At 45.3% G+C, this 24270-nt stretch overlaps 1 protein-coding gene across 1 annotated transcript in view; it reads right to left on the bottom strand.

The window, feature by feature from the left end:
* FHIP2A (FHF complex subunit HOOK interacting protein 2A) overlaps positions 1-24270 on the bottom strand; it is a 416741-nt gene that overhangs the window by 130828 nt on the left and 261643 nt on the right. Inside the window, exon 10 of the mRNA XM_069611895.1 lies at positions 465-657. Coding sequence (XP_069467996.1) covers positions 465-657 — 193 coding nt within the window. The remainder of the gene's footprint in view (positions 1-464; positions 658-24270) is intronic.

Below are 24270 nucleotides of genomic sequence, written 5' to 3'. Positions count from 1 at the left end.
AAAAATGGAAAAAAATATATAGCTAGGCAGACCTGCACTGTTTGTGCAATATCGGAGCTCTATGAGCTTCCCACTACAGGGATCCAACTGAAGAGGTGTTTGTTGCATGTAAATAAATGTGGAAAATACTAGTTACATAGCAAAACAAACATGTTTCAATACAGATAAAATGACTAATAAATATAGTACACATACAGACAGAAATGTTGGAAAAATAAATACCATAAAACTGATAGCCTTAGTTATAGTATTCTGATGAGTAGTCATTTTGCCAGTTATATCTTCAGTGGTTAAGAAAAGGTTAATACTTAAACATTGTCTTTCACAAGGTTTATAGATTTCAACTTTTTATATATAGTAACCTTAAATAGCGATGAAGCTGGTTCTGCAGCCCTGTAAAAAGGATTTGGGCATTCATGTTGCTAAATAATAGACAAGAATAGAACCTATCGTCACATTATTACCTCATCAGAAATATGATCGCAGTGCTCTACGAGACGATGCCGCAGGGTATACTTGTTGATGTCTGCCAGGGACTCCGGCTCCCTTTGCTCTCCGAGAATGAAGTAAACAATCTCCTGTAGCAAAACAGGGGCTGTGACCTGGCGGACAATCCGATGAAGCAGGGCGGTTGCTGTAAGAATCCCAATCTCCGATCTGAGATTAGAGAAGGGAAGAAATACCAAAAAGATAAACTTGTTTAGTCAATTACTGTCCTTATGACAATTAAGCATTAGGCCACGTTTTTTTAATACCTAGACATTTCACTGTCTACAGGTTGCATAATTTATCACCAGTCCCATTTTTGCAATCTGCCAGCACTTTCACTACAACATTCTAAATCCCAGTGTCCTCAAGTTGCACATGCAATACTCTTTTCACCAGACTTCATTGCTGTTCATTCCTTTTCATTACACTACCTTTTCTTAAGTACTGTCTGCCTTCAGTTCCATAGCACTTCCAATAACCTCATCTATACCAGACTTTCTCTGCTGCTCATGGTCGTTCAGCTCCAGGCCGCAAAGCCGCAAACACATCAGATTTTCAGGATAACTCATTAATATTCATGTTAAATTTGCATACAATGATTCAAAATGTATGAAATTTTATGGCATGAATATTCATGAGGGATATCCTGAAATCCAGTCAGGATTCTGGCCCTCGTGGCCTGGAGTTGGACAACCCTGCGTTAGCCTTTTCTGCCTTTGCTAGCTTTTCTGTTGCATTAAACAAAGCTTTCTCCACGTCACGCAGACATGCATTTATGTCTTCCTCCACCTTCAATCTCCAGTTTTCCTGTGTCCTGGGCTACTATTTGATGTTCAGTTTAAATAATCTCTTCACTGTGCTTCATCTTTTCTGTCACACCTTTGCAGCAGTGCACTCAAGATCTGCAGTTTTCTTCTATTAACCATAAGCTCTATCCCTTCACTATCTTCTGCACTCCACAAAAACAAGCAATGGCCTAGCCAACAGTTCTGGCTTTGCTATAGGCAGACAAGACCAGTATAAATCATATATTTCACATTACAATTATAATATCACACAATTATTTCTGTATTGCCCCAATAAAGTTAGTAAGATTGTACTGCTTGTCTTCATATTTTTTTGTACTGAGAAAGATAATATTGCGGAACCAAATAAGTATTCTGAACATTTACCTGAAGCACAACTAGTACCATAAATCAGTCTCTTTTTGGAGGGAGATTTTATTAACAGTGTAGAGCTGTGACATGACCCAGAAGAGCAACATCCCAAATTCCCAAGCTAAGTACATTAACGCAGCGTTGTCCGTTGGGATGCTGCATTGATTTTAAATCAAGTGGCTGAAATGTGCACTTAAGAAGAATGTGTTACACCAGGAGCAGCTTAGTAGCTGTACGTTCCCCTTAAGGCGACAAGAATTTAGATATAGAGGATGTACAACAATTAATACCCGGCGGGGGGCTGTGGCAGCCTCTCAGCCAATGAGAAGGCTCGGAACAGGGGTATTACCAGCAGTAATCCCCCTGCTCCAAGCCGCCTCACGGCTGGAGGCTGCCATCTACCCCCGCCGGGGAGCGAGGTAAGTGTGGTCCCCTTCACTCCCTTCATCCCTCCCTCCTCCCCCCCATCCACAGAATACCCTCCCCACCCTACTTACCTTCCTGGAAAGGCCGTCATGGAAAGGAAGAAGGGACTTTCAATGGCCGCCATGGATAGGGAAAACAGACTTTTCCCTTCTCCGGTGGCCATTTTCTCTTTTTTTTCCGTTCTTCGTGTTAAATTATTTGTATTAATGATTACGAGAATATTACAACAAATTGATAAACGTACACATTGTTGAAGAATTTGTAACGTAAGAATTTTAAATACAATAAATATTAAGTAATACATGTAAAAGTAATACAAATTTAAATAAGATATTTTGCAAAATCGATACGAGGTTATGACAAATATGCTGTAAAAACTCTCTATTTACTTTTGAATTTATGCACATTCTTGCTAGAAAAGGCATACATTCTCTCAATTCTATGAAAAGAACAAATCAAGTTCCACCACAGATCGTAGGACAACTTTTGAGCTGTTTTCCAGCTGTATGCAATAAGGTGAAAAGCAACAAAGATGAAAAAACAGAATAAATCTGGGTTGGATGGTGATCATATATGGGTTCACTAGGACACCTACTATCAAATTACCCAGTGTAACAGGTTAATGAAACGAAAAAATAGGTTGCATACAATCCCAAATTCTTCCCCAAAAATAATAGACATATTTACACATGAATATGGAATGGGTAAAAATCAGCCAGTGAGGATTGACAGGCCCAGCATAGATTAGAGACATCACTAGACATTTTTGCCAATCTAGTTGGTGTTAAATAAGCCCTCTGTAAAATAAAGTAATGGGACTGCGTAAGATTAGCAGCAACTGATAACCTAAAGGATTACAAATGTTAACCCATATGTCTGGAGAAGGTTGTAATTTCCAATCTAATTCCCATTGATTGCACATTTTGGAGTTGAGATTTTTATCTTCTATGGGTTGATTGAGTACTGAGTATAGTTTGGATGCTTTGGTGGATGGAGAATTAATTAATAGTTTTATACATTTTGATGGCTCTTTTTGGTTATAACATTCCAAAGAAGATGGACGCCTACAGCCAGCGACTGACAAGCCGACTGTGTGACTGCTGCAGCTCCACCCGTTTCTGCTAAGCGACAGGTAAGATCCAGAATGGACTTCCTCCCCTCGACTGGTGGGCCTAACCTGACTCAAGACCATCTGCAGTTTGAGACATCCCACAAAGTGCTGCAACAGACCAGGCCTGCAAAACCGGAATACCCTGGGACCTCTGGCACTGGGGAAGTGCATCGTCTTGTCGAGCGCAGTTCCGGCTGCAAACTTGTGGGCATATTGCTGAGCCTACAGAAACTCCATCCTGATCACAGAAGTCCTCTCAGAAGAGAGGAGGAAGAAAGTCTGCAGAGTGACAACCGTTGCTGCTCCAAAGCCTATGTCGAGCATCCGCAACCAAGGGCTGCTAAAATCATCTGCTGGGCATCCCTGTGACCGAGTCTGACTGGCTGATCCCGCCAAAGTTCTTTACCTGGCCACCAAGGCCAGATACAAGAACCGGACCTGCTGTGGTGTTACCTTGAGGACACGCCAGTGACATCGCTCTTCTTCATCCTAGAAGGTACTGTGTAACTCCTGGGTACTTACCTAAGCCTTTGGTGTTGCTGTTCGCTGCTCCTGAGCTTCTTGAGTCATGTTGAGGTGGACAACCCAACAGTGTTCTCCCGGGCTCATGGTCCCCTGTCCTAGGGCCTGAAGTACTTCAGGTGGCCTACTTCTTGTTAGCGAGATTCATCATTTTCATGCTTCATCCCCTCTCCTAGTGAGACCCCCAGCACATGTTGCTGGACTTTTCTTTCAATCCTGAATGAGTGGAGCCTTTTTCCACTCATTCATTCTTGTGGGGTCTGTCTTTTGGCACTTTAATATTTGTATCCTACCTCCACTGTGGAGTCTGTCTGCTCCATAGCTCTTAAAGGCATCTGTGTTTTTCCTACTACAGCACACAGGTCCTTATGGGCAGTGTTGCTGGGGACACTTGGGGTCCTCCTTTGAGATAATTTTTCTATATCCTCAAGTAACTACAGTTCTTAAGGAGAGAGATACTTAGTAGCTCTCCCAAAACTCTATAGCCTGAGAGATTGGCACACACCACCTTCATTGGATTGCCAAAGGGATACCTAGTATCCCCCTTCTCTTGGCTCCTGTGCCTTTTTAGTCACATGGTCAATCACCTAGTTATGGCTGGTGGCAGTGGACGTGTTCTACCAACTATTGACTATTTTTTATACCGCAGGCTATTTCCATAGCCACGGTAGTACACAAGAGGGGCCTCCCTTCATTTTTCGCCATACTAGCATAGCTGTTCTTTGTTAACCCTTCTTCTACCATTCTGAGAGGGGGAGGTCCGTGTGTGTGTTTTGCCTTTGGTGGGAACCCTTGGGTATCCCGGCCTAGGCTCCAGAGGAGTGTCTAAGCAGGCAGGAAGTGGGGGAGGATTTTTCCACTCCCCCTGTCCTTTGTCTGCCACAGTGCTGGATAAGTCCAGCTCCCACAGGGGGTTTGGCTGTCCTGATAGGACAGCCAAACGCCCCTTTCTGTAAAATGCTGAGAGAAATTGCAGAGGAGTGTGTGCTGGAACTGTATAAAAGATGAGGCTTCTGGAGTGAAAAACAAGTAGGACCACTGGAAGCTGAAGTACCGAAGAAGACGACCACAGACGCCTGCAGACCCATTGCAACACCGTGAAGCGACCACTGCTGTCCTGACCTAGTTTTCAGTGCGACAGAGGAGCTCCGACGAGGACGACTCCTTCCCTTTAGCTTGTGGGAATAACCAGTGCAAATCTTTGCTGAACCCGTAAGGACACTCCAGAGATCCGATCCAACTCGCCCAGAGCCCTTCACTAGAGTGTGGTACTGCAGGAAGTGAAGAAGATTGACTGGGCGATCCGTGTCCTTTGTTGGTGCTGCAGAAAAGGTGCCAAAACTGCAGAACGAACAAGAAGTTGCTGAAAGTCATGCTACAGGTTCTCCCTCGAGACTGCTGCTGAGAGATCCCATAGATTGTCCTGCCTTCAGTCATCAGTCCAAGGATTCCGGAGGTCAGGTACAGAGCTGCAACATCGCAGAGCATCCTGCACAAACATGTTCTTCTTTTTTTTTTTTTGCATGGTATGGTATAATCAGATTGGGTTCCATTAACAATAAGCAGTCATTTTTTGGTAACATTACCATTTGTCCAGAAAAGTTGATTCAAATTTTGTCAGGCAAAATTGAGGAAGGACGACAAAATTATGTATACATGAAATTAGAACAATATCAAGGCAAAATGATAAATTATAAATGAAGAGACTATGGTACATAGTGCTAGTGATATACTTCAAGGATACATCTCTATTTTTTATATTCCCATACCATTACAAGATACAAAGGTAGTTGTGAGCGATGCGGATTGCATGAGTTCATGTGACAGATAGTCCTAAACAATTTACACGACTTGTTTAATTCTCGAAGTACAGTATAACCTGAGGAGGAGGGCTCACCCCGATCTGTGTTGTCAATGATATATCATGCGTGAAAGCGCAATGCATTGTTATTGCACCTCTGAGGTAAGAGCTGACATGCATAATGGAGTTGGAATGGATTGCGCTATTAGTTTATATTCAAACCATTGTAAATGTCACCCTAATGATGAATGGCGTGCTGTAATAATGATAACTGTAGCAAGATTACTCACCACAGTTGTATAATAAATATCAATCTTTTCTGCAGTGTTGTGAATAGCGTGGTTGCTATTGATGATTCTAAATGAAGATATAATTACAAAGGGATTAATTAGTAGATAATGTCGTACTATTGTGCAAAAGCAGTATTCAAATCGAGATGTCTCACCCTGTATTCAGATAGTCTTGATAAGGTGGTATTGTTGGTTCTTAGGGATGTGTATGCCGACAGAGTTTGTCAGCATCTGAAAATAGACACTATATAATGGACTTAATCTAGGAATTATATGAATATAGCCTATATAATTCCGATCGGGATAGTTATATATTAGGGTGTTAATGTTACATACCCTGTGTTCTTTATTTCCAGTATACAAAGCGATTTAATCTGTTCTTGGTAATCATTTATTTAGCAATATAATATCAGCATCTGTAAGGAGCGTTAGGTGAAATATCTTTTGTTTTCTTTTTGTTTATTGTATATTGGGGTTTATATAAACCTTTACAAAATTCATGAAATTCATTAAACATAAAGCACAGTAAACAAATTTACACAATTCGATAAAATACTTTCACTATCATCTAAGTTACAGAATTACACTGAGGCTAAAATTCATTAACATTACATAAAACAATTCATAATTGCCTAAGTCAGACTAAATCACATTGCAGATATTCTCTAGAAAGGCATTCACTCTAATCTTCAATGTTATCGAAGAACCATGTAACATTTCATACTAAACTTGATCCCTATATACATTGGAGACATCATGAGAATTGTGACATTTTTTCGATACAAACATGTTCTTCTAACCTAAGGTACTGTGGGATAAAAGGTATTGCTTACCCGATTCCAAGAAGTCGCTCCAGAGCTTTGGAGTGAAAGTAGAGGTGTCCAGGGCAACTCCCTCTAACCTCAGACCCAAGCAGTTGCTTGTGTCCTCTTCACAAGTCTGTGTTAAGGTCTCCCTGGTTAGTTGTTAACTTGCTTCTTCAGTAACACAGTGAATCAGGGACCGTGCTGACTGATTGGAGGGGTTGTGTGCTTAACGTCCCTTTGAACCTGGGAATCTTAATAGTTTCTAGGCCACCAACAAACAGTATGACTGCCTCCTTTTAATCTTTTCTTCTTCACCCTCTGTCCTGACATCCCTCTTTAATTTCTCCTATCCCCCCTTTATCCCTCTTTATCCCTCTTTCCATCCTTCCTACAACTTCCCTTCTTCCCCCTCCCCCTGTAATCGCATCTTCCTCCCCTACCCCGACCTCTGTTACTTCATCCCTCTTTCCTTCCCCTGATCTATATCTCTTACATTATCCGCTGTAAATTGTTCTGTATACTGTTTTTGATGGTTTGTTTCATGTCTTGTAATTTTATGCTTCTATTATCCTATGTATTCTTGTTGTTGAAATGTAAAGCGCTTTGGCGTAAGGTGCTATATAAACTTAATAAATACAAATACAAATAAATACAAATGTGTAAAGCGGGTTTCTGCCCACATTATGAACGATCCGCTTCCGCTGGGCACTCAGTTTTCTGGTTTGCCTTGTAGCGGAGCCTCCCACTCCCGGACAGCGTCATGCAGAACGACCAAAATCACCGAAGCTAAGCAGAAGTTACTTATTGTTAAAGCTAACGTGTAAGAGGTTATGTGTACCTAAATCTAAGGTGCTTAAACAGACAAGCTACTGCAAGTAGATATGTAATGTGCAAGTGAACACTGCTAGGTTGCTGAAGGATAACAGGAGGTAATAATAATAATATCCCCGCAAAAATATCGCCATACAAGAATGTTGCCATATTTTTGCAGCAATATTACCCCATGGAACCTGCGGGGGACACCCCCACAATCCCCATATATTTTTAAAGGGAGCGGGGGACACCCCCGCAACCCCTGCATCCATTTACCGGAAAAATTATCCCCACTAATAATATTGCCTACAGCCATTCCAAACGACCATATATATGGCGATATTATTGGTGGGGATGATATTACTTGATACCTCTCAACTGAGGGTGTACTTTCTAGGCTCAGGAAAAACTAGGAGGCATTAGAGGAGACAAAAGGAATTCAAGTGTCAATAAGTTGCGAGTGTGATAGGGTGAGCATGGAGGGAATGGGCAGAGATCGCCTAGCCCAAGAGCGGACATTGGAGCATGGTTTCCCTAACACCATTAACCCATCCACAACTTCTACCGAACCCTATACCCGGTTACCCTAATTTCCCCCATACACATTCAACCGGCGGACCCTAACCCTCTTACACCGGCGGGTTGCGGTGGCCTGTGGTATTACGCACTCCCAGGTGCCAAGACCCAACAGGGAGGCAGGTGTTCGTGCTAACTCCGCGCAAGACTGCTGGGACCCGACAGAAGCACGAGCCCACGTACTGTCAATCGCCCGTGTAGCACAACTAGCCATGGAAGACATGTTGGCTCTGTTGCAGGAGCTCAAGGCTGAGCTGTCTGAGACTAGGCAAGATCATGTTAGCCACCCAGGCCACTGCCCAAGTTACGCCAATGCCCAGGGCTCCTTCCCCCTACCCCAATCCAGGTACAGGTATTTACAGAGCCTCCACTCCAGTTAGCACTCCCTGAGAGGTATCATGGGGACCCAAAAAAATACAATTAGCTTGTGATGCAGTGTCAATTGCATTTTTTGACCAAGTCTGCGATTTTCTGATCAGTGCAAGCACGCACTGCTTTTGTAATTTCCTATTTAGGCAGTGATGCTGCATCTTGGCCCACGCCCCTAGTATGTAAAGACGATGCACTTTTGTACAGTTGGGATACCTATCTAGAAGAACTCGGCGAGTTATTTAATGGAAGGGCAGCGTCGCTGATTGATCGGGAGCTACTCACTTTACGCCAAGGGAATAGGGATTTGGTAACGTACGTTACTACTTTCAACCGCTTAGCCGTGGAGACAGTGTGGCCTCAAGAGAAACGGATGAACTTATTCTACCATGGATTGAAGCAGGATTTTAAGGACCTGATCGCACAGGTGGACCCGCAACCTGATAGTTCTTCCATGATTGATTTGGCCTAGCGCTTTGACCAGAGAGAGCGAATGAAAGCAGGACCGGAGAAAGTGGGAGTCCAATCCCATCGCTTGTCTAGACCAGCAGAAACCACACAAAGGAATGGAGAGGAGATGAGAGCCAAAGCAGATCAGAACCGTTCGAGGGCCACTGTCAAAGGACGAAAAAGAGAAGAGATGGCGCAAAAAGTTCCACTGCGAGAAGGTGGGTCGTTCCGTCCAAGAGTGCCCCATGAAGCCCAAAGGGGAGCAGTCGGGAAACGCCAATGCTCGCCAGTAAAGGTGGCCCAGGCGAGCCAACAGGAAGACACCCCAAAAACACTTAGCGAATACTCAGCAAGCACAGGTCGCAGACGTAACGGTCTCTGGCCATTTAAGTTGGAAGAGAAAGCGAGTCCTAGTATCTCTGATGTTGGATTGAGGGGCCAAGGAGAACTTTGTCAATGAGGTGCTGGCATCCCAGTTGGGCTTGCCGCTTGTGGACAAGGAGCAGGAAGAGGAAGTCAAGTCAGTAGATGGTTCACCGTTAATATCGGGTCAGATTAGGAAGCAGACCGTGATCGTGCAATTGGAATGCAGCCAGCAGCACCAGGAAGAGGCATGGCAGCTCTGCAATTCGGGTTCATCTTGGGCTTGCCATGGCTGGGGCTACACAATCCAACTGTGAACTGTACCCCGTGTTCCATACAGTTCCTGTCCGATCACTGCGTAAAGCATTGCAATCAAGCAACAGAAAGTCTTGCGAATCTGTCTGACAAGTTAGGCTGGATTAAACATGTAGTTGGAAACGCAGCCACCACCTTGCCTGCTGCATATCAGGAGTTCAGGGATGTCTTCGGTAAGACGGCAGCCAAAACCTTACCACCTCAGAGTATTTGATTGCAGAATTGGCCTGGAGCAGTCTTACCCTGTAGTCAGATCTGCACACTCACAGAAGCCGAAAATGAACATCTGAAGGAGTACATTCAAACCAACCTAGCTAATGGGTTTATACGACATTCTACTTTGCCAGTATCATTGCCTTTGTTGTTCGTCCCAAAGAAAACCAGAGACTTGAGCACTTGCATAGACTACATAGGGGTGAATGGCATCACTGTAAACAACCGTTATCCCTTAACATTGATCCCCATCCTACAGATCAAGTACGAGGTTCCACAATTTACACCAAACTCGACTTGCGAGGTGCATACCATCTGGTGCAGGACGAATGGAAGACTGCCTTAAGGACCAAATTTGGGTTGTATGAATATCTGGTCATGCCATTCGGCCTCTGCAACACAAACGCCGCCTTTCAGCACTTCCTGGACAAAGTCCTACGGGGGTACCTGGATGTCTTCGCAGTAGTCTATATCGATGATATACTTATCTACTCTTGAACCGTGGAGGAACATCAGGACCATGTGAAGGCAGTCCTTAGGCGCTTACAGGAAATTCATTTATATGCCAAGCTTCAAAAATGAGTTCCATCAAACCACCGAGGAATTCCTGGGATTCATCCTTTCTCCGGAATGCATGACCATGGACAAAAGGAAGGTGCAAGCTATTGTGGATTGGCCATCACCCACCTCGGTGAAGGATGTACAGACTGTTGGGTTTCGGCAATTTCTATCAGCGGTTCATAGATGGCTTTGCCAAAAAAAGTGCAACCCATTGCCAGATTGTTAAAAAAGATTCCACTGGGATGCAGAGGCAGGGTTCCAAGCTCTGAAGACGGCCTTCACTACGGCTCACGTATTTCTCCACCTAGACCCGACGCAACCTTATGTGGTAGAAACTGATGCTTCGAGCTGTGCCATTGGAGCCATCTTGTTGCAACGTGATCATTCAGGACAGTTGCATTCAGTGGCATATTATTCCCGAACTCTTACCTGCTGAGCAAAACTATGATTGCAGACCGAGAATTACTGGCAATCAAGGCCGTATTTGACGAGTGGCGCCATTAAATAATGGGGGAGAAACACACAATTACAATATTAACAGACCATCGGAATCTACAGTTCTTGAAATAGGCTAAAGCACTGAGCCACAGACAGCTGCGATGGGCCATGTACTTTGCAGATTTCGACTTCGTGGTAACTTTTCGACAAGGAGCTGAAAATAAGAAAGCGGAAACCTTGTGGCGCTATCCAGAACCTCATGCAAAACCAATCCCGGGACAGAAAGGAACCTAAACACATAGGACCTCCCACGATCATTATCGGTAGCATTGTGGTAGATGACATGTTTGAAAACATTTGGAAGGCCATGATGGCACAGGAACTCGTTCAATGGAACAAGGCAAGTAAACTAGAAACTATAAAAGATGGACTACCCTTTTACGGTTCTGCCTTGTTCCTTCCAACCCAAGCAACTTGTCAAAAGGCCATTAAGTGGTGCCACGATTCACCCTTCGTCTGACACCCTGTGGTAGCCAAGACTCAAGAGTGATAAATCATCACTTCTGGTGGCCTCATATGAAACAAGACATCCAACGATACATATCAACTTGTGAAAACTGTTTATGGAATAAAGCTCATCACCAGAAACTAGCTGGAAAGTTACGACACATACCTACAGCACACGCACTGTGGCACACCATATCTCTGGATTTGATAGTGAAACGTCCCGAAAACCATGGCTTTACCAATATCCTAGTAGTTGACTTATTGACTAAGTTGGCACACTATTCCTTGTAAAGGGATACCGACAGCAAATACCCTACTGGACCTTCTTTTACAAAACATAGGCCCTCATTAGAAGGTTGGCGGAATGGGTTTACCGGCACCGGTAAAGGCGCTGGTGCCAGTAAACCCATTCCGCCCTACCACGAGGTCTCCTCGCGGGACCCGCAATGGGCACCTGGAAAAACCATGCGTCCATTCCGGGTCCCGCGAGGACACCAGAGAGCTAACAGCGGGCCCGTCATTAACGGGCCCGTTGTTAGCTCCATCCCCATTCCCATTCCCATTGAGCCCTATTGGGGCTCAAATGGGAATGGGGATGGACCGGGTCCGAGTTCCTCGGACGGGGAATTACCGGGTCCGCCAAGGTTGCGATGGCCCGGTAATTCCTCATTCGAGGAACCCGGGCCCGGATTGCAGTAAGTCCAATCTTCTAATGAGGGCCATAGTGCGCCTCCATGGCATACCCCAACACATTGTATCACACAGAGGTTCAAAATTTACATCACGTTTCTGGCAAACCTTCTGTAAAACGGTAGGAATAAATATGAGGCTATCCACTAGCTATCATCCGGAAACGGACGGGCAGACTGAGCGCTTGAATCAAACTCTAGACCAATACCTACAATGCATGACACATAACGAATCCTCTTGTGCAGACACTATTTGGTTGGCCGAGTTGGCCTACAATAATGCAGTAATTTCCTCCATAAAACTAATACCCTTTTACAGTACATATGGTTACCACCCAGATTTTCAACCAGTCCCTCACCCGGAAATAGCTGCGATCCCAACACTTTGCAAAAATATGGCTCAGCATTCACACCAGTCTGGAGGGGGTCAAGAGCAAGGATAAACAATACGCTGACAGAAAGAGGAGGTCGAGTCCTGAATATAAGGTTGGGGATAGGGTATGGTTAGCAACACTTAACCTTTGCGTTTTGGGACCACGAAAGTTCCAACCCCGTTTAAACTGACCCTTTCCCATAGAGACAATTGTCAATCCAGTGGCAGTCTGCTTAACACTCCCCCCCCACAGATGCGATTACATCCAGTCTCATGTACCACTGCTAAAACCCACCCCAGCTTCCATCCACCCCCACCACCACCCTACCAGGTTAAACCTCCACCTCTCCTAATAGATGGGGTTCAAGAATTTGAGGTCAAGGCTACCCTAGATTCACAGCTCCGGAGGGGACATTTATAGTATCTAACTGACTGGGTTGGATATGGGCCAGAAGACCCCTCCTGGGAACCTGCATAAAATGTCCATGTTCCTCATTTCCTCTGGGATTTTCATCGTAATCACCCTACTAAACCTGGCCCTGCTGGAGGGAGGGGGGAGTACTGTTGGGAAAGGACATGTGGCAGGCATGAGTAAGGGAAGAATGGTAGCATGTGGTGTGAGTGAAGGAAGGAAACTGCACATTAATAACAAGAAAGGACAGACGCAATTACATTAGGAAACTCCTCTGTTTACATTGCACAAAAGGGGCAATCCAATGCAAAATGGAGGCATGCAATGTGAGGGACATCTCTGGACTGCACTTCCCAGAAGGCCTGTGTGAACACGGGCCTTCTAGCAGTCAGAACCACGCCTAGGAATGTGCCACGCCCACGAGCCTACGTTCGTGCTACTGGTGTCCATGCTGAATGGACATGTGATTGAGGGGCTCCTGCAGGCTACTCTTCGCAGGGCCATACCCTGCCTGCGCCAGCTGCAGGCCCCGCTTCTCGCTACAGTTAAGTGCAACATTATACGTGCTCCTGTGATACTTGTTAAAAGAACTCTACGGTGCATGAGGCAGCATTACTCAGCATGGACCGGGTAGTTTCACGGTCACGTGCTAAACCAGGAAGCCAATTGTTCACATAGTGAATCAGGGACCGTGTTGCCACTTGGAGCGGTTGTGTGCTTAACATCCCTTTGAACCTGGGAATCTTAATAGTTACTAGGCGGCTAACAAACACAGTATGACTGCAAATGTGTATAGCGGTTTTCCGCCCACGTTAAGAACAATTCGCTTACGCTGCACGCACACATAGTTTTCTGGTTTGCCTTGTAGCGGAGCCGCCCAATGAGAGTAACAAGCAAAACCACTGAAGCTAAGCAGGAGTTATTTATTGTTAAAGCTAACGTGTAAGAGGTTATGAGTACCCAAATCTAAGGTGCTTAAACAGACCATAGTAGATATGTAATGTGCATGTGAACACTGCTAGGTTACTGAAGGATAACATGAGGTAATGGTATCCTCAACGGAGGGTGCACTTTCTAGGCTCAGGAAAAACTAGGAGGCATTAGAGGAGACAAAGGAATTCAAGTGTCAATAAGTTGTGAGTGGGATAGTGTCAGCATGGAGCATGGAGTGAATGGGCGGAGATTGCCTACCCCAGGAGGGGACATTGGAGCATGGCTTTCCCTAACACCCTTAACCCATCCACAACCTCTAACTCCTCTGCCACTCTACCATGGTCCAGAGCTAGTACAGACTGATAGTTGGGGATTCTACAAACCACAGGGATAGCTTACCAGTCTTACTGTTACTGAAAACTCCCCTAACACTTATTCCCCCTGAACCCTTTGAAGAGAAATGTGTTACTTTGTACGAAAAGCTTAATCTGTGCATTTGAAAACTTTGTCAGAGTCTGCCTTCCTTTGTTCTGCCGCCCAGGGGTCACTGTTCCCCAGTGCCCAATCTGACTTTTTGAGACTCATTCCCCAGATAGGGATGGACTTCTAAAAAAGGGCTTTCCTAAAGTTAACTTAGCAGTATTGCTAGTTCAGTAATTGTCGATTAATGTAGGATTTGCTAACCTAAAACTACTCCTGTATTTAACAGATTATAATCTAAAGATCTACTGTTTGAAATGAGCATTGCTGCAGCAAATATCTAGTGTAACTATCTGTGTGAGCTGTTTTAACTTACCTGAATTGTTTTGAAATTAACATTGCTAGTATATATATATGATAAATAAGCCTAAGTGAACAACTAACTGGTTGGGGCTAATATCAAGTTGAGCTAACTATCGGAATGCTTTCACCTTCAATAGGAGTCCAATCACTGTACCATTAATAGAATGTTGGGAGTGGGCAAGCAGGGTCCAATATTAGCCTGTGACCTCAGACCAAGATCACATAAAAAGGTATAAATCACAGCACAGCCTGGCCACCTGCGCCCAAGACTTCCTCTCAACATCACTAGAATGAATTAGTTGCAAAAACTCCAACGTCCAGTTAATTCATAGAATTGCTTTTCATATTTAATGTTCATAAACAGCCAACATGTATTCCGACCCTTTCACTGTCTTACAGCTGTATGACAAATAATTTCACAAAAAACATTCATGAAAACTTTCATGACCCAATGATGACCCAATCATAAAAGTGAACAGGATAATGTGGAAAAGATTAAATTGTAAATCAACCACACATCACCAATTAAAAAGAGAATACAAAATAAAGTTCATTCCCACCACATAACGGTTCTAAGTGATATTACCACATTTTAAAGCCCGAACACAAAAAAAAGACAGATGTGTTTGTCCTTTTTTGTGTAGGCTTTAAAATGCAGCAATACAACACGTGCCCCTCCCCCCAAACTCCCCAAGGTGATCCCTACCCACACCCTCTGCCATCGGTTATGTAAAACCCACCACACCTTTCCCAGCACAACACAAACCAGGTCCACACACATCCAAGCAGACCAACACTCACAGACACACACTCTCACTCACACTCACCACCACCACCACCACCAGCCTCCGGATCAGCAAGGTCTCTCTGCCGCTTTGCCCCTCTTAATTTGCCATCAATTGCGGTGCCTTTACGATTTGCGATCGATCATCGACCGAATTTCCAAGATGTGCCCCTCTTCTAAGATGGCCGCCACCGTGATGCTCTGATCAGCCTGACCCCGTCTCGTAGGCTCCAGGAATCTCTCCATTGGCACAGCCTATCCACATTACTCACGCCTAATCACTGTCAGGCGGAAGCCGGCGGGCGGAGTAAGGCCCAGGAAGAAGGCCAACAGCTGACTGAGCTGACCAGTCCAATATCGCATCTGTCGGGGCAGGAGCCCACCAGCAGGATCCAAACAAACTGAGAGGTAGAGGTAAGGCCAGGCACTATACGTGCAGCCAAGCAGCCCCTCTATGCCCACTGCCTATCCCCCACCACCACCAGCTTCCGGATCAGCAAGGTCTCTCTGCCGCTTTGCCCCTCTTCGTTTGCCATCAATTGCGCTGCCTTTCCGCTTTGCGATCAATCACCGACCGAATTTCCAAGATATGCCCCTCTTCTAAAATGGCCGCCGCCTTGATGCTCTGATCAGCCTGACCCGGTCTCGTAGGCTCCAGGCACCCAGGAATCTCCCCATTGGTACAGCCTATCCACATTACTCACGCCTAATCACTGTCAGGCAGAAGCCGGCGGGCGGAGTAAGGCCCAGGAAGAAGGCCAACAGCTGACTGAGCTCTACAGGCGCTAGGAGCCGCCATGCTGCCCGTTCGCACACAGACACACCTAGTGTCATAGGTGAGTCTAAAATCTACCCCAAGCTCCCTACAACGCTCCTGGAGCCTGTCTCACTATTGTCCCTGCATAGCTCCATATAGCTTGCAGCAAGTTCTTTAAAGCCACTCGCACTACCCTCTCGGCGCAGGTGTCCTCCGCCATTGCTCCCCCCCTCTTGCTCGAGCAACCATCTGATTAGCTGCCGGTCTACACTCTGCTACAGCACACATTGACCATTTTCACCATTGCCAGCCCTAGCGGCCATCATTTGTGTCTACCGCTGCATTGATCTGTTTTCCACTGTTAGCCCTAGCAAATATTGACTAGTTCTACCGCTGTTTTCCCCAGCAACCATTGTTGATTCTGTCCTCTGTGGCCAGCCCCAGGCCCTAGACCATTGATTGCTCCTACCACTGCCAGCGTCTCAGCCTATAGAGTCCAACTGAACTAGCGCGCTGAACACTATGCCATTTATCCTGTTTAATTAGTTCTGCATTAGCGCCACGCCTTACTTGTTACACAAATGCATCCCCCTGGCACCCACTACACAGAGCCTACACTTCTCTCCCCCTACTCCATCCTTCTCATTACTCTCGCTCTGGGCCACCTGCAGCATGCTGCCTGCTCACCCAGACCCCACACCACTACCAGACATCATGCACTCTGCACCATCCACAATACCACAAGCCACACTCAACATCTGCGCCACTGACCCCCCTCCCCCTCACACCACCACCTTGGGTTCTGTAGACTAAGAACGCGCGCCAAGCCTCTCTCCTTTCACTGCAACACTCCACAATCCACTCCTCATAGAAACCACAGGCTCAGCTCTCGCGCTCACACACCATACTCTCGCACACACCTCCCTATACATGCACACATCCCCTACCACTCGGCACCCACTACACCCCAACCTCTCCCACTCATATACGCATCTACCCCCTCTCTGACCCCCATTCAGCACTCATGCTCCATCACCAGCCAACCTAGACCTAAAATGCGCACTCATTAATGCTTGCTCCATCCATGCCCATGCCATTGAGATTAATGACCTCATCACCTCCCACAAACTAGATCAACTAGCCATATCTAAAACCTGGCTCCATGAAGCATCCAACCCATCCATCCACCTCGCCCTCCCTCAAGATTATACTATCCTTAAACAAGACCGCAAAACCAAAAAAGGTGGTGGCGTCGCCCTCATCTTCAAAAACACCCTCGCCATTAGAATGTGCAACCAACAGTGGGAGAACAACGCTGATCTTCTCACTGCCAAACTAGCTCTCTCCACGAACTGCACTATAAACATCATAATCACTTACAGACCACCAGGATCTCCCCCTGAATATCAAAAGCAACTCCTCCAAATCATAGGTAATGACCTCAAAAGTTCTTCCAAAACCATCCTACTCAGTGATCTTAACCTTGGCTTAACTGACCCCAACGATAAGGCTGCCGCAAACCTAGCTAAAGAACTCTCACACTTGGGGTTTGAACACAAAATCGCCACACCAACTCACTGCAAAGGTCGAACCATTGACTGCATAGCAGATCACAACTGCTCATCTGCCATCACCTCCATCACAGCCCTTCCGTGGACGGACCACCACTACATTCAATTCGCCATTCCCACCACACCTACCCACAAAACCCTTACTCATGCCCCCACGCCAAATTGAGAAGCTCTAAAAAGCTCACTGCTACCAACCTCGCTCCTCTTCTCAATATCCCTGAACTCAAACATCCATTTAACCAAGACCACACCTCGCTGGCTAACACTTATAACAATGTTCTCACCCAAGCCCTTGAGACTATTTCCCCTCTAGAAGATAAAAGAGAAAAAAAAATCCATGCACTCCAACTCCTGGTTTACAGAAGAGCCATCTACTCTGCGCACCAAGAAACGAAAAGCCCTATCCAGATGGCAATTAACACCCAACCAATCCTCTCAAAGAATTTAAAGAAATTTTGCGGACCTACAAAAACGCCATATTCCAAGCCAAATCCGAATCCTACAACCAGAGAATTACCAAAGCCAGCTCTAAAACAAGAGAAATATTCTCCATATTCAAAGAACTCACCTGTGCCGCTTCCAGTCCTGATGAAATCATCAAGGACGAAGCATGGTGCACAGGCATCCAGACTGCCCTACTTAAAGTTAAAATGCTCCAAGATAAAATAGCCTCCCAACGTAAAGCCCTCAATACACACTACAGTCCCCCCTCCCCCTCCACTCACAATCCTCACCCGCAAATACCCCTCTTTGCTTTCAAAGAAGTCACTGAGCCAGAAGTCTCTGATCTCCTCAAAAACATCAAACCATCTACCTGCAAAGGGGATATCTGCCCACCCACCATCAAAGAGTGCTCAGAAGCACTCACCCCCATCAGCACAGCATTCATCAATGCCTCATTCTCCTCTGGAACCGTACCACAATGCCTAAAAGAAGCCTGGGTTCGCCCACTCCTAAAAAAAAAAAAAAAAAAAACCCTTGATCCCCACCTCCCCTAATAATTATCGCCCCATCACCACCGTACCCTTCCTCCTCAAAATCTTAGATAAAGCCGCCCATAACGAAATCCAACATTACCTGGAAACCTATGCCATTTTAGGCAAAAGACAATCAGGATTCCGTAAAGGCCACGGGACGGAAACTGCTCTCCTAGATTTAAAGAATCAAATCACCAAAATAATGGACACAGGCAAACCTGCTCTCCTGCTAGTGCTCGACCTGTCCGCAGCATTTGACCTTGTGGACCATGGCATCCTTACCTCTCACCTATTCAATGCAGCTTACTTCTCTCACAAAGCAACCACATGGATCACATCATTTTTAGAAGGTAGAGCCATGAAAGTGTACTCTGACCAGGCCAACGCCCCCCCCACCACCATCAGCTGTGGAGTCCCACAAGGGTCATGCACCGCGCCAACCCTCTATAACCTTTTCACCAAACCCCTCTTCAACTTACTGGACTCCCTCGGCATAGCATACACTAACTATGCCAAAGACACACAAGTACTCCTCCCCCTCACCGGAGACTATGACCAAGACACAAAAGCTCTAATTTACACCACTATCCAAACTTTGATGGCGATCAATGGTCTTTGCCTTAACGGCGACAAAACGGAGATCATCCTAGCCCCTAGCGAAACTTAAACCAAACTTAGCAAAGATTATTCACACATGACCATTGACAGCACTAAGATACATGTCTCCACTGCTTTGAAGACTTTAGGAGTCTACCTAGATGCCACACTCTCCATGACAAGACAAGTTAGCGCCATCTCTTTGGCATCCGTACTGACCACCAATTTCATCTATGCCTTAAAACCATACCTTACCACACCCAACTGCCTCTCCATCGCCAGAGCCACCATAGGGGCCAGACTGGACTACTGCAACGCCCTCTTAGCTGGCACGTCTACCAAAAACCTAAACAGACTCCAAATAGTGCAAAACAATGCGCTCCGCGCTGCACTGCACATTCCCAAATTTGACCATGTATCACAGGCCCGAAGAAATGCATATTGGCTCCCAGTCAAGGAAAGTATCAATTTAAAAATACTCCCCATCACACACAAATGCATCAATCACACGGCACCTCCCTACTTATCAGAAACTATAACCAAGAATTCTTCCCTACGTCCCAAAAGAAGCCACCATGCCAACCAACTCCAAGTTCCCACTATAAGAAGAGCCAAAGCTGGCGGCATTAGCTTCCCATAAGCTTTGGAACACCCTCCCAAACTACCCGAGCTGAACCCTCTCTGTACTCCTTTCGCAAATCCCTCAAAACCACACTATTCGCAAAGCCCTATCACTGCCCTCTCCCTCATGACCCTCAATTGTTCCATTATGATGTATGTACTTCCTGCCATGTAACCAAACATGCTTTTGCAAAACAAATTACCTTGTAACCATTTATGCCTTCTTCTGTAACCAGACCAATGTTTTTTTTATGTAACAGCGCCATAATGCCCCTGGGCTGATTGTGCGCTTTAAAAATACAAATAAATAAATAAATAAATAAATAAAACACACACTCACACAGCCACACAGACATAGTTCGATTTAGAATGACTGCTCTGTGCGGTCACAGAGCAGTAATTCTTAATCTTTTTAGTTTTCGGTCAAGTAAAAACCGGGTTTTCACTTAGTACTGCAAGGGAGGCATGGTATCAGAAGTATGACACCGACACAAGAGTTACAAGTTGCAAACCTTTATCTTTTTGGGGTTTGGAGAAACTCCTACTCTGCCTTATAGCTAAGATGGGAGTAGTCTCCAGCATCAAATAATAAAGAAAATACAGTCCTAGTCAGTCTATGTCAAATCAAAATGGCCTATACTAACAAAACCTTATACAAAAAGTGTGTAAAGGGGAATGTGTATGCAAAGGAAAGTCAGTGTTATAACACAGAATCAATGTGGCCAAGTCCACTCTCCTTCCCACGTTGGACAGCATGGAGTAGGACAGCCTCTGTAAAGAGGATTACACTCTGGCTCTCAAAACAAAAGGCAGTTCAAAACTTGGATCGAGGCCCGCTTGGCCTTCCACATTAAAGTCATTAATTCCAGCATTTAAAAGGTCTGTCACAGTTCCATAAAAGTTCATGCAGGTCTCCCTCGGTCTGGCTCGGACCTCTCAAAGCAAAAAGATCTGGTGGTTCTCCTGCAGTCGGGCTCAGACCTTTCAATCAAAAACTACCTGATTCAATGTAGATCTCCCTCGGGCCTCACAATCACAACACTTGCAGGGGTTCCCTTCCCCAAGCTTTATTCAAATTCGTCAGGGGTTCCCTTATCCTAACTTATCACACTTCCGGTCCCAATAAGTCGGGCTCGGACCTTTCACGGATGTCAAAGACTCGACTGTACAAGGCTTTTACTATAGAAGACCACTTCGACTTTCTCTTCAGCTCACAGTCTTGTGTTATTTGCCCCAATGTGTCTTGGTAGTTCAGTATCATAAGCACAAATGTTCATAGAAATCTCTCAAAGTAGTTTGTTTACTTTGCTGCTCTATAACAAGATATCACATATTTCGCAGAGACTTTCGAGTGGACTATTTCCTGTCGCCAGACCACTCCACTACTCTGTATCACTGGCATCAGAGTTATCAGTAATTTAAAGTTCACCACAGGACTGCCTTCCTTTGCGTCTCATCAGCACGCGAGCAGCCTTCAATCTTTTCTTAATACACACACAGACGTTCATGTTGTTCGCAAACTCACTGACTGTGTGCATTCCTCTCTTGTCTTTACGGCTTTAATTCATGAGTCAAGGTCCGTCGTTCACCCGGGATGATTGCTGGCATCCTTGAAACACAATGCAGTCTTGTCTGGGATTTAGCCTTCTTTGCATATTTTTCACAGCTCTTCGGAGGCAACAACCTCCTGTAGGGATCTCCTGGGTTTCCCTACCCGTTCTGCTCCAGCAGCTTTGCCTTCGCCCCGGAAGATCTGCTCCTTCTTGTGTTCCACCTTGCTCAGAATGTATCTCTATGTTCCACCTTTAATCCATGTGGGGAGAGCTAATGGGTATCAGATGTAAGTCATTAAAGTGAAGTGCCTGACTTTGCCTAACCCGATTAGCGGGACATGTCCAATGAGATATGTAAGGGTTAGCCTCTCTACTCTCAGTCGCCCTGTTCCTCGGCCCAGTGTTTGTGCAGAAAATGGGGTTGGGGGAGATCGGACATTGAAGAATCCTATAAAATAGGATGGGGCATGGGTACGGGAAAGGGGGGGGATACCACATCTCACCATTGGTTGCCTCACCCCAACTGCCCGAAGACCCCTGACCCAGGTGATCATCCCCCACTGGTCCACCCCCAGGGTCTGGATTCAAAGGCGATGGCCGTACCCTGGCCACCTGAGAGATCTAGCCATTGAGACAGCCTTTGGCTTCTCACAGTACCCACATATCACACATTTTCAGAGTTCATTGTACCATACATTAACAAATTGATAGTGACTGAAATTAAAGCCTAAGATTTTTGTCACAAGAATGAATGGAGAGAAAAAGAGCACAATGGCGGAGGGGCACCCAGACAGAGTTTTTGCAAACAATGAATTCTAGTGATATTGAGACTGAGTGTTAGGCGCTGGTGGCCAGGCTGTGTTGCGATTTATACAATTGAACTTATGGTCCTTTATTGACGTGCATGCAATGGATGGGGTTGCAGAATATCTCTGAGGCCAAATAATCCAACCAACTCAGGAAGATGGCAAAGTTTACTGTTTTATTAATTATTTAAAACAGGGAGGTTAGAACGGACATCAACGGACGTTCGCCCAGCTCTCGATGATTGGCTCATTAAACAGACTTTATACTAAAAATTCGTCAGAGGTGACGTCCTACTATGTGGCAAAATAAGAAAAACCTACAAGCAATTATAACTGGTTCAAGAGGAACATCCAAGCATACTTTCTATAGGGAGTAGGATTGTGATTGGCTGCCCTACTGTCAGGTGGATAACTTATGCATACCTCTAAAACATGTAATCTCCAACACTATTAAGTACACGGTTTAGCATTGGTCTTCAAACTATCAAGCCCTTCGTTATATGGCCCTCTACAATTGGGTGACACGCTCGTGCCATGTCTGGAACATTCGGTTCACTTAGCAGCACGTAAGCTCAGACCCCGGTGCCAGGAGGTGGACTTGACTTTACCTCCCCACCATATTAGCCCAATATCTCTCATCACCCATGCCTTCTGCATTGCATTTGAACTTGGCCTTGCACAGTATCCTTGTCTGAGAATATATGGGAGTGCAGGCACTCACTATCGTTGTTCAAGGACTCCAAGCTCAACTCTATTTCCATCCTTGGCTCACGTGACAGGAGACCACAATTTGGTCAATTTTGCAGCATTTAAATGTCTTAAATGAATAAAACTTGGCACTCAGTGTTCTTTCTTTGCACCTTAATAAAGGATGAGTCATCCTACACACGTTCACTGCTTTCAAGAATAGATAACCGACCTTGGCTGATTCAGTTTTGATGCCAGGCCAGACAGCCTTGCCATGCGCTTCCACAATCTCAGCTTATTCTTGCTGCGACACAATTCGCGGCCTTTCCTCTTCATGGGTCCTGGCTTACAAAATGAATGACATCGATGTCCAGCTCCTATACAATAGCGGTTTCGCCCTCATTCTATTCACTTTGTCTACTTGCGTTTCAGCGTCTGTACAATTCTTGAACAGTTAATTATCTGCAGCACTTCACACACGTGCAATCTTCTTTTCACATATGAAAGTGTACTCTATTCTTTACTCAGTCACAAGTTTCTGTAGGACACATGCATTCTCTTGAACCAGCTTTCTTGGGGCCTCATGCATGTTTCTTGTGACGTTACTAGCTTCTCCTTCTGCTCCTTTTCATATTCCTTCAGGGAGCTCCCGAGATTGCCGTCTCTGCATTTGATAGGGTTTTCTCGGTGGATACCTTTTTTCAAATATTTGCTGCGGTATTGGCACAAATGCTGGTGTCAAACATGGCACGATCCCAGGCCTCCAAGATATAGATAGCACGGGTAGGGATTTCCTGCAGAGGCATGCAGCTGCTCCTCTACACAATGGTAAGTGTTTCCTTGACTAAAAGTGTGCTCATAGGTCTTTGTACTCAACTACAGCCCTTCTCCCTACAAACCTAAAACCTGGCTGCTTAGCCATTGCTATAAACATACTTGTGCAGCTCAGGCCTATACTAAGAGTTGGAGCTCTGTGCCCCAAGTGTGAGTATTCTACAGTTCAACCATAGGTGGAGTTTAGTAAAACTAGCATCATGCTAATGACAGATAACATTGCCAGACACTTTTGGCATTGTGCGGAAGGTTGAGACATTCTAGGCATCTTGCAAACAGCAGATATGTCACCAGACATTAATATTTGTTTATAGTAGCAACATGCTAAGAATGTGACAAACTGTGGCAGACTATATCATCCAGGTGGGTTTGCATTAGGCCCAAGGCAAAAGCCTACCAAGTGACATGCAAGTTTAACAATGAAGGGATGTCCATTTCAAACCCCATATCAACACCAGAGAAACATACTGGGGTGGTGCCGGGGTAGGGCTGGCTGACCAGATGGGACAAGCCGCGGAGTTGCTGTCAAACAGATGAAAGGGGGTGCTATACTTCTGCTTCATTTGAAAGTTTGCATCTTTTAAGTTGCTGGGGAATAAAGGTAACTAAAATCTGTGCTAATGCTGTTTTTTTCTTAATTTGCAGATAGATGATTGAAGCATTGTTTTCATTACTGCATTTTATTT

Source organism: Ambystoma mexicanum, chromosome 8 (genome assembly GCF_040938575.1).
Source record: "Ambystoma mexicanum isolate Mex_15411 chromosome 8, UKY_AmexF1_1, whole genome shotgun sequence".
NCBI lineage: Eukaryota > Metazoa > Chordata > Amphibia > Caudata > Ambystomatidae > Ambystoma > Ambystoma mexicanum.
The sequence above is the reverse complement of the archived record's forward strand: the minus strand, read 5'-3'. Positions and strand labels throughout refer to the sequence as shown.